The sequence below is a fragment of the Abrus precatorius genome, unplaced genomic scaffold (genome assembly GCF_003935025.1).
Source record: "Abrus precatorius isolate BTA unplaced genomic scaffold, Abrus_2018 Scaffold2, whole genome shotgun sequence".
In the NCBI taxonomy this organism is placed as follows: Eukaryota; Viridiplantae; Streptophyta; class Magnoliopsida; order Fabales; family Fabaceae; genus Abrus; species Abrus precatorius.
This window is the reverse complement of record NW_020874362.1, coordinates 3,735,232-3,746,576: the sequence shown is the minus strand read 5'-3', so window position 1 is coordinate 3,746,576 and position 11,345 is coordinate 3,735,232. Positions and strand designations below refer to the sequence as shown.

Here is an 11,345-nt window from a genome sequence, read left to right as displayed (position 1 = left end):
GCTCCTCTTCCACTCTGAACAACACTCCGTTTGGGGAAAATTTGATTTGGGTAAGTACGTTTATGGCTTTTTTACCGTACTATGTGTTTGGATGCTGGGGAGAGTAATTTACTCCTTTTTTTTTTTACAAGTTAGTTTAACCTCAGTTATTATACATCTATACATATATTTTTTGCAATTTTGCTATAACTGCTGTGGTTTGTGGGATTATGGGATGAGATTTATGATTCAATCTTCAAAGAATAACAATGATCTTTGCTGCATTTAATCATTAATCTATAGAAATGATTTTTGCTGTGATCAGTTATTCAATGTTCAGAAATTCAAGCGTGGATTTCTGTTTGTATGCTTCGTTTTGATTAGTATCCGAATTTGTGTATTGTATTTTTTAAAATATCAATAACCGAAGTTAGTGCCTGGCACAATTTTTGCAGGTATTGCCAGCTGAAAGAGTTGTTTGAAATGAGTTTTGTCTTCCGAGGGGGTAGGGGAGATATTGAAAGTGGATTTTCAGAATATGTTCCCGAAAGAACCTCCATGGTATGCTTAATGTGTGTGTGTGTGTGTGTGTGTGCGCTCGCTTTTTTCCTCACTCATTTCAAATTGTAATGAGTTAATAGCAATTCCCTCTGTTTTCTAAAGCTAGAGTTGGACTGTAATTCTAATGCTTCTTTTTCCCTCTTTTTCTATCAGAGGGTTCATCCAGCTAGGCCAGTTAATAGCAATTCTCTAGCTTTTCTTATTACAGGTGATGTAATCACTACAGTGTCTAATGCTTTACTGCTTCATGCGAGTAGTTTCTTAATCTGTATCTGACATGCTTCTTTGGCAGTTATTTTGATATTCATGATATTAAACTCCCCTCAGATGTTACATCATTTTTTGGTGAGTAATCACTTAAAATATTGCTAAATTTGATGCCATCACTATTTGGGATTTTACTTTCTCTTCTGCATTAAATTAAGGAAGTAATTGTTGCACAAATCCTTTCAGCTCTGGGTTGTACTGGCTATCTTTGTGATGGCTACAAGTCTGAGGATGTATGCAACTTGTCAACAGCTTCAAGCACAGACCAGGATTCATGCTGCTGCAGCCTCTGGGTTGCTTGGCCATACTGAATTCCGTCTTCACATGCCGTCCTCGATTGCAATTGCAACTCGAGGAAGATTGCAGGGACTTAGACTTCAGCTTGCACTTCTTGACCGTGAATTTGATGAGCTAGGTATTATTCTTCTGAGTTTCACCTCTGGACATTTATTTTGATATCTTTTCTATGTTGAAGATGCCTAAAATGGGTGCGGAAAACAATAAAGGCTTGTAAATATTTAATTTTGTTAAAATATGCATATTCATAAGCTTTTTGCTTGATTTTGTGGCAGATTATGACACTTTGAGAGCTCTAGACTCTGATACTGCTTCGAGTACTCATTCAATGACGGACGAAGAGATAAATGCCTTGCCTATTCACACATATAAAGTTCCAGCTCCTACAAAGTGAGTTCTGATTGTTTTCTTAAAAGAAATAATAATACCAATAATTCAGAATTTGGCATGCTGCATATGTGTGCATTTTTTGTCTCTATTTTTCTTTTATAGGTCAATGTTTGGAGGGTCACTTCGTCCTATTCTGCTGTTCTGTAGAACGCACCAACAGCTGAATTGTTGTTAGTGATTTTAAACTCCACAGTATTTTGTTTTAGAAACCCATTGAATGTGAAACATAAATCTTACTCCAGGCAGAAATAGGCATGCCACCGTGAAGCTGCTGAGTTGTATTTTGAAAACTTTGTGGAATATAGTGTGCAGACACCATCAGTTGCGACTCAAATTAGAAAACTAAATATTTCTTGCTAATGTTCATACAAAATTCGTGGTAAATTATATGTCATGCAGAAGAAACAATCACTGGCACTAGGTAATAAAATGATGATTTTGAAGGACTTATTGGCACTCATGCTTACTAGTTTACCGTTTGCAAGAAAGAGGCTGCACTGTTATTGGCTCAGGAAACACTATTTGATAAAGAGGAATGTGACAGACTTTCTAACATACTCTTTCTTGTTAGCTGAAATTTATTAGAAATTACAAAGTATAAGTGAGAATCATTAAATTAAGAGTGAAACTCACATGTTTTTTTTTATGATTTCCAATAAATTTAGCATATAATAGTGTGTTTGAAAGAGCGTGTTAGATAGTATGTTTTTAGCACTTTTCTTCAGTAAAAGCTTATTGAAATAAGTGCACCGGTATTAGGTTTCTTTTTATATGTTTAAGGTTCTCAAGGAAGGATAAGTGGTCAACAGGTTTAGTTTTCTCCTGTGTGGGACTATGTTTAAGTAAAGAAGAGCTAAACCATAATAATAAATTGATAAAATTTGTTATGTTAACAGAGATGGCTCAGCTGGTTTGGCATCCTCTTCAGGTGCAGCTGAGGTAAATATCTTTTATCTCTGTTTCTCCTTTTGGTTTTTTCAGTCTCACTAGTTTATTTGTGTTATGGTGTTCATGGTAATGATGATGTTAAAGTATCACTTGTTTTACTCGATTGTTAGCTTCATGCACCACCGGTTGTTCTGTATGAAGTTGCTGACTGCCACAAGTATTTTTGGAAATTCCCTGGCATATATATTGCAAATTATTTGATTTTTAGTCCTTTGTGATGTCCTCTTTATTGATATGCTTTTATAAAAAAAATTGCTTATATTTTATTCCATTCCCACTAGTAGTGTATGTTGGTTACTGCATCATTATGTAAATAAATAAAGTGACTATTTTGTATTCTTAGGAAGATCTTGGTTGAAATTGCCTCCTCTCAGTCTCAGTGGCTTCCCAACCTTCTTATTCCTTGAATGAAAATGATTTTTTTGTGACTTTCTTTAATGTTTCAATCAGATTAAACAGGAATGTGGAGGAACAGAGGCAGGTATCATCAAAGGTCCAGAAGATGAGTTGACATGTACTATATGCTTAGACCAAGTCAAAAGAGGGGAGCTTATTCGTAGTTTGCCATGCTTGCATCAGGTTCATTCATTGCCTATCTTTTTCTTTCTTCAATTTTTTTTAATTATTTACCACTAATGGAAATTAGTACTTGTCTCTTGAATTATCAGGTTTATTTTATGATAATCAATGCCATATTCAGTTAAAATTGCTGAATAAATGTAGTCAATATTAGTTGCTCGTTGTTGTTCTTGTGCTTTTGGCAGGATTGTGCTTCTATTTTTTCCAAAACACTCTCCTCAACGTGCCTAACTAACACATAATAATCAATTCTACTTAGCATATATCTCTGCTTTCTACTAAACTTGATTCATTTTCAAATCTGTAATCGTTTTGCATAATTAAAACATAACTACCGCCACTTAACTTCGTTCCAACTCATTCATCCTTCACTGAACTGACTAATACTTCAATATTACTTAATGCTGTAAATCGTGATTATGTCATTAATGACTACTTTCCTTCTTGATCTTCTTTCAGTTTCATGCCAATTGCATTGATCCATGGCTCCGGCAACAAGGAACATGTCCTGTGTGCAAATTTAGAATAGGGTCGATAAGTGGTGGAAGCAGGGAGAGCGAGACCAACGGTTCAGATATTGTGTAGCGTTATTCATATATGGCTATAAACTGCACTTTTTCTTATGTACAAGTATGTATATATTATTTGGTATTGGCGTATACACTAAGCTTGGCATGAGTATAAGAAGAATGCAGACCATGTTTAGCCACTTCACCTAACAAAAAGGGTGTAGCCTCTGTATCCACAAAATTTCTTAGATTTTCCGTAACATGCTTATTACTTGATGTATATATAATATAGCAATGACATTGATGTAATTAAGTGAGAAGTGAGGATGGTGTGATGCATCTTATCTTATAAAGATTAACATTTTTCTTTTTGAGGAGCACTCAAGTCCATCTCGATCCTCAGGCATGGTCTCTGAATGAACACCATTACAACTTCTGACTTAACAAAGTTTAAATAAGATTTGGATTAATTATACTTAGGCCCACTTAGGCAAGGGTGATTAGTTGTGACTATATAAATGCGTAAAATACTTGTTCTCTTGTAAAGTTTCCAAAATGTTTTTCTCTGTCGCCTTTGTTTTGCGTTCAAACCAAGAAAAATGATTTTGTCCTAAGCACTAATTTCTAAAATTTTGTGGTACGATAACGCTAATTTTTCCTTCATGTGATCGTCTCAACCAATGCCTATTATTAATGCATGCCTCCAACTCAAATCCGGCCAAGTGAATCCATGTGAACAGTTCTATAGATCTAATGAATCTACGAAAATAGTAGAGCTAGATTAGGTTAACTGTTATAGAAAAATTTGTGGGGTCATTTGTTTTTTTCAATTAAAGGTAGCCTATTATTAAATCTAGACCTTTTGATATTACTTTAAATTTGAGTTTATGCTTAATTCAACCTAAAAGTTAGAGCGTAAAGCGAAGGTTATTTTAAGGTTTATTATAATTTTTGTTTCAGCCATACAGTGAATGTGGGACTTCAACAAATGATGGTGGTTGGGTCTTTCGTGATGGATATGTAGCACAGTTTATTCATTCGTGAAAATATAAATCGTCAGCAAAAGTTATGAATGCAGAGAACAGGTTCGATTGTACACATTGGAGAGAGAATAAACCGTAACTGAATTTTGATGTCAGTCAAGTCTTAAAATCGGATAATTGTTATGTTGGCGCTTGATTGTTGTACCAAAATAAAAATGTTTCATTACTTGTTATTTTGTAGATATTAAATTGGTATAGATTAAATTCTAGTTCTAGGATGTATAACTAGGTTTATCCGCCACCGCCAGTTGAAACATGAAGTTTAATACTAACATGCTAAAACATTATAGTATTTGACTACTGCATGATTTCAAAATACAGTACTATCCATACAGTGTTTTTTAAGTATTTGTTTCATTTTGGCCTCATTTGATCAGTCACTCATTGTGCTGCATGTGATGAAGTATTGTATTTATCCTTTAAATTTTAAAATAAAAAAGCATCACGTTTTTTCTTGATCAGACGCAAAGAAGTATTAAATCAAATCTCTATCATACTATTTGGGATAAATGAATTGGCAATTGCACTTGGCTCAAGACAAGGAACATTGAAAAATAGTAAACAATGAAGATTTTAAGTTTGTTTAGTATCAAATATGAACTCAATCCATCATTGTGAATTTGACAGAAAACTGATGGATTGATTTTAGATGAATAAAGCCATCTATAATAAATTCTGTCTAACATTTGCATTTTAGTTTATGAAAGGAATGTTTGGTAGCTAAAAGGGTGTAGAAAAATAAGATAATACTATCTTCTATGGGTATGTCTTAAATAATTTAAGTAGGGCGTGAAAGGAAGTTTTGGGCAACAGTCAAATGGAGAGGGTTACACAAAAGGCTTCTTATAGTTGGCCTTCCATTTCTCTAATACCTGGTTTTAATGCTGTAATCTTGTAAGATGTGCAACTTCCCATATTTGGAATCATCTTAAAGAAAGAATAAATGCAGTGCCTAATTTCATTGACTCGTCAGACACTGAAAGAGAACTTACATAACATGCTTCAACTTCTTTGCATGCCTTTATAGTTGGAACCTATAAATATTGTATATTAATATTAGTGTTTATGTGAGATATAGAATGCTATGACCCTTTGCAGAATAGAGAGAGTTGCGAACTCAAAATCTTCCTCGTTGCTCAAGCTAAATGAATTATGACTTCTTCCTTTTAACCATCATGGTAACAAAATAGGCATTACTACAAAGTAAGTTCATGGTTAATATAAATTCGGTTATTTTTCACTAATAGAAGTTGAGTTCTGTGGGTCCCCAGAACAGAGATGTATTTCAAAAGCCCAATTTATATCAAAGTTCGTAGATTGTTGTCAATGTTGCTTTGATTATTTTGGCTTTATAATTAATCTTTCTATCTTAGTGATTAAGCCTACGATAGGGACGTTGATCCTAGACTAATTAACCGGAGAACCTACTCTGTGCCTGATTATGTGTCCTTTATTTTCCTTGCTAGAAGAAAAGGTTGATCAAATGTCCTTCTCCTTCTTTTGGCTCTGACTCACTTACTTACGGTACTGTTTAGTTGAGAAGTGTGCCATCACCAACCAGGCACACCCAATTAAGTCTTTAGTGAAAATGAGATGATTAATGTGACTTGAGCTAAGTGAATTTTTTGAGAAGGATTTGGAATTATTAGTATGGCTTAGTTAGCAAGCCTTAACGGTTGATTTGAAAAATGCCATTTTCCTCCTAAACGAATTTAACTATACGTGGATATGGTTGAGCCTGCAAACAATCGCTTTATCAAATTATAAATCGGTTTTACAGTTAACAATGTAAAATAAGAAATTTTATTTTTAATGCATTATGTTTTATAATTTTAATAAAAAATATTATATATAATTTTTTATTATGTGTCGTGAATACACATTAAAAAAATCAATTATAAGTTTATAAAAAATATTTCCACACCAAAATTTCATTTTTTTTACTGATATGCAATTCTCACAAATTCTGCCAACTAACAATGGAAAACTTGAAATACATTATGATTTTACTATTTTCAAACTCAGTTGTGTTCTAGTGTGTTTGAATTGCAATTTGGAATCTCAAATCATGGGTAAGACTTTTTTTAGAGGAAATCTAAACACACCTTTAGTATGTTAATTTAAGTTTACAAAGTAATACACTCTCACCATGACTTTATTGACCAAAAATTAAGTATTGTTTCTTATAAAACCTAAATTTGCACATATTTTTGGATATTATAACGTAATAACCGCAAGTTTACTCTTTAATTTACACAAACTCGAACTCATTAGTAATATCGTACAAGCCATGTAATTTAATTTACACCTGTCAGCAACTTGTTTCTATTTGCACTTTCAATTAATTAATAAATGCATTGGTTTTGTTTTGTTTTTTCCAAATTTTCTAGGAGACCACTTTTGTAAAATAAATCGTTGGCAAAAGTACATGAACAGCAGATGTTGGGTGCACATGGAAAAGAAACCTGTAATTAGGGAGTAAGAAATGGGCAAGTAAGTGAGACAAAAAAATGTAAATTAACGTTAGTGGCACTCCAAAGTATAAGAAAAAAAATGGGACCATACAGAGTAGGTAAAAGCCAATCTTATTCGGGTATGCTTTGTTTTGAAACATGGACACACTAAGATAAACCTATTCGACCAAACATTAATTTGTAATTTGTGTCTCAAACTACTCTATATATACAAACGAGTTCAACATGCAGTCAGTGTGACAAATTCTCTTTTATCCAAACTCACTTACTCACTCACTCTTTGCGACCCGAGACAACGTTTGTGCAGAACAAAATGATTGCAACTATTCCTTCATCATCAGCATTTTTTGTGGCATTCCTCTTTGCTACCAGCTTCCTCTCGACCTTTCCTGAAGTTGTTCTGGCTACTTCAAAGCAAGGAAGTGTCACAAGGCACTATAAGTTTGATGTAAGCATTGTATACTTATATGACAAGTACTAGCAATATGCGATTTTGAATACACTATTCAGTATACTCTTTATTAGTTTACTTCTAAAAAAGTGATACTTAATTTGTCTTTTTTAATTTTTAATTTAATTAATTATAAAGATTGTATTGAAAAGTGTATTGCTAGCAATCATACTTATACTGCAAAATGTTAGTAATACACTTTTGAATATATTAGTCAAAATTTATTAAAAAAAAAAAACTTGTAAGTCTTATTTTTAATTTAATGATTCATTTGCATATTTTTAATAGTTTTTAATAAATTTTAATTAATAATAAAAAATGTGTTAATCTTTTAACTCTTCTTTATTACATATATACACATGTACAAAGTGAGATGAGTTGATCTAAACTATTTATTTACAGTTGTACGTGTCAAATTTAATTAATTAGTTAAAAACATATTCACAATATATATATACACCTGATTTTATAGCCAATTAACGCGGCTAAACTAAATTAGCCTAAATGCCCACCAATTTCTACGACTTTGTGCGGAAAAAGTGTTACTAATCGATTTCTTATTACTTTTGCAGATAAGGCTGAAAAACTTTACAAGACTATGTCACACTAAAAGCGTAGTCACTGTTAATGGAAAATTCCCTGGGCCTAGAGTTGTTGCAAGAGAAGGTGATAGAATAGTAGTTAAGGTGGTTAATCATGTTCCAAATAATGTCAGCATACACTGGTATGAACTTGATTTCTTTAACTCATGATTTTTCATTAATTATTCTTGGCCTCTAAGACAAGCCAGTACAAAATAATGATCATATATTTTTTAGCATTTCTATGGTATGTTGTGCATCTTCTAGCTAGGATATGCCCATGCATGCGTTGGATTATATATATTGTGTGGCTGGTAACTAACGTATCCTCTTGACAATAATGGTTTGGATGAGAACAAAAATAGGCATGGAGTGAGACAACTTCGAAGTGGTTGGTCAGATGGTCCATCTTACATAACTCAATGCCCCATTCAAACTGGCCAGAGTTATGTGTACAACTTCACCATTGTTGGGCAAAGAGGGACTCTCTTTTGGCATGCCCACATTTCATGGTTAAGAGCCACTTTATATGGACCTCTTATCCTCCTCCCTAGGCGCAACGAATCTTACCCATTTCAGAAACCCTACAAGGAAGTCCCCATCCTCTTTGGTACATACTTCAGCCATTTATATTTTACACAAATTTTTCTAATTTCAACACAATGATTTGCATTTTCATTTCTCTATATTTTTTAAAGAAAATGATAACGAAAAAGAAATAATCTTTTTGATCTTTATCCTTTTAATGATCAATGTAGGTGAGTGGTGGAATGTGGATCCAGAAGCTGTCATTGCACAAGCCCTTCAGACAGGTGCTGGCCCAAATGTCTCTGATGCCTACACAATCAACGGACTTCCTGGACCCCTCTACAATTGCTCCAATAACGGTAACAGTTTCTTGAAGCTACTTAAACTAATATTAACCCATAGAAAAAAGCTACTTAATGAAAAATAAGTCAATTTTCCCTAAACCATATTTATAACCTAACTAACAAATTCACTAGGGTTATATTAATAGGTACAACTAGTGATCTTCTAAAAATATACTATCCTTTGGGTTCTATTTATAAAAAAAGATTTAATATAAATATATTAGTTGTTAATATTTTTTTATATTTTCATTCATTTAATGTAACGTAAAAGAGATCAATCGAACTTATTAATTAGAATCATATTAATTAAATATTTTTTTAATAAATACGACTAAGAAGTAATATTTATTGAGTTGTTAATTACTAAGTACTGATAATGAATTAATTGGTTTTGATGTGCATGGCGGATCATGGTCAACAGAGACAGACACATTCAGGTTAAGGGTGAAACCAGGGAAGACATATCTTCTTCGTTTGATCAACGCTGCACTCAACGATGAACTTTTTTTCAGCATTGCAAACCACACCCTGGTAACCGTTGAAGCTGATGCATCTTACGTTAAACCATTTGAATCTGAGATCATACTCATTGGGCCAGGACAAACCTCAAATGTTCTATTAAAGACAAAACCACAATACCCAAATGCCACTTTCTTCATGCTAGCAAGACCATATTTCACTGGGATGGGAACCTTTGACAATTCCACAGTTGCTGGCATTCTAGAGTACAAGAAACCACTTGCTTTAAAAAACGTTACCCCTTTGAAACCCTCACTTCCAGCCATCAATGACACTTCCTTTGTTGCCAACTTCAGTAGCAAATTTCGAAGTTTGAATAGTGCCAAGTACCGTGCCAACGTGCCTCAAACTATTGACAAGAGTTTTTTCTTCACGGTTGGACTTGGAACAAGTCCATGCCCAAAAAATCAAACCTGCCAAGGACCAAACAATAGTTCAAAGTTTGCTGCTTCCATAAACAACATATCTTTTGCTCTACCTTCTGTGGCACTTCTTCAACAACATTTCTTAGGGCAAGCTAATAATGGTATTTACACCACTGATTTCCCAGTTGTTCCATTGATGCCATTTAACTATACAGGGACCCCACCAAACAACACAAGGGTCACCAATGGAACCAAAACAGTGGTGATTCCGTTTAACACTAGAGTGCAAGTGGTGCTCCAAGACACAAGCATTTTGGGAGCTGAGAGCCACCCCTTGCACCTTCATGGATTTAATTTCTATGTTGTGGGTCAAGGTTTTGGAAACTTCAATCCTAACACTGACCCTCCAAAATTCAATCTTGTTGACCCCGTTGAAAGGAACACTGTTGGTGTGCCCTCTGGTGGTTGGGTTGCAATTCGATTCCTTGCTGACAACCCAGGTGCTCACACTCAAGCAATTATTATATATCATTCATATATCCTAATTTGAATTCTCTCATGATTATAAGTAATATGATATAATCACGTCAGAGAAAGAAAGACAATTTTTTTTTTATCAAATATGATCCATCCTAATTGAATATTATAAGTTTCACTGGTTAAAGTTGATTAAAAATTGTGTATTTTATTCACGTTAATATAATCATATCGTCTTATTTAACATTAGGAGAGAATAAATCTTTTATATTTTCACAAAAGAATATTTTTCTTTATTTACTTTGATCAACTTTTTGGATAATTTTTTCTTAAACTAAAAATTAACTATATTTATGTTCTTTTCTTTCTTTTTTTAGGGTTAACACATTGCACACAATTCAATTTTAGTTATTTTATTGGTGATCCACATACTAATCAATTTGATGAGTTATATGTGCAAAACAGGTGTTTGGTTGATGCACTGCCACTTTGATGTGCACCTTAGCTGGGGGTTGAGGATGGCTTGGATTGTTGAGGATGGGAAGCTCCCTAATCAAAAGTTGCCTCCTCCACCAGCTGATCTCCCTAAATGTTGATGATTTCTGGATCACTACCCTCATGCCAATTTTTTCTTCCTAAAGAAGCTTTCTTCTGCACCTTTTGATTTCCCAATTCTAAGTTAATTTCCGGATTTTTGGTTTGCCTACCATCAAAGAGTGAAGAGTCGTCAGTACTGGCATTTCAGTTTATCTTTATTTGTATTGATTTGAGATTCGGGATGACTTAACTATCTACCTGATTCCAGAAAAATAGAGGTAGGTGGTGTTATATCATCTGGAATATCAATGTACTTCCATTTCAAAGTTTAATAATAACATGCCTCAATTTAAATAATGTGTTTCTCATTTTCTCTCATTCTCTAGCTTAGTAATTTGTTGTCTTTGTCTTTTTGTTTTTCACTTTCATAATAGAATTGATGTAGTATCAACAAAATCACTCACACTGCTGGTATGTATATGAGCCACCATGTATT

The 11,345-nt window shown here is 33.6% G+C and overlaps 2 protein-coding genes across 2 annotated transcripts; both read left to right on the top strand.

The window, feature by feature from the left end:
• Positions 1-3,835, top strand: LOC113858984 (E3 ubiquitin-protein ligase SDIR1-like). The gene is made up of 9 exons (XM_027491798.1): positions 1-50; positions 435-540; positions 694-748; positions 833-885; positions 994-1,222; positions 1,380-1,494; positions 2,391-2,433; positions 2,893-3,021; positions 3,481-3,835. The coding sequence occupies exons 2-9, from the start codon at positions 463-465 to the stop codon at positions 3,604-3,606; spliced, it is 828 nt and encodes a 275-aa protein (XP_027347599.1). The 5' UTR covers positions 1-50; positions 435-462; the 3' UTR covers positions 3,607-3,835.
• A 3,525-nt stretch (positions 3,836-7,360) lies between these two features.
• Positions 7,361-10,908, top strand: LOC113859325 (laccase-2). Its single transcript, XM_027492132.1, has 6 exons — positions 7,361-7,495; positions 8,071-8,222; positions 8,445-8,689; positions 8,838-8,966; positions 9,373-10,335; positions 10,778-10,908. The coding sequence occupies exons 1-6, from the start codon at positions 7,361-7,363 to the stop codon at positions 10,906-10,908; spliced, it is 1,755 nt and encodes a 584-aa protein (XP_027347933.1).
• Positions 10,909-11,345: the final 437 nt, after the last annotated feature.

Excerpts from the sequence above, each read along its gene's own strand:
- LOC113858984 (XM_027491798.1), top strand. The coding sequence starts at position 463 with ATGAGTTTTGTCTTCCGAGGGGGTAGGGGAGATATTGAAAGTGGATTT. Across the intron at positions 886-993 it reads AGATGTTACATCATTTTTTG|CTCTGGGTTGTACTGGCTAT; the intron begins GTGAGTAATCAC and ends AAATCCTTTCAG. Across the intron at positions 2,434-2,892 it reads CCTCTTCAGGTGCAGCTGAG|ATTAAACAGGAATGTGGAGG; the intron begins GTAAATATCTTT and ends TGTTTCAATCAG.
- LOC113859325 (XM_027492132.1), top strand. The coding sequence starts at position 7,361 with ATGATTGCAACTATTCCTTCATCATCAGCATTTTTTGTGGCATTCCTC. Across the intron at positions 7,496-8,070 it reads CAAGGCACTATAAGTTTGAT|ATAAGGCTGAAAAACTTTAC; the intron begins GTAAGCATTGTA and ends TTACTTTTGCAG. Across the intron at positions 10,336-10,777 it reads ATTCCTTGCTGACAACCCAG|GTGTTTGGTTGATGCACTGC; the intron begins GTGCTCACACTC and ends TGTGCAAAACAG.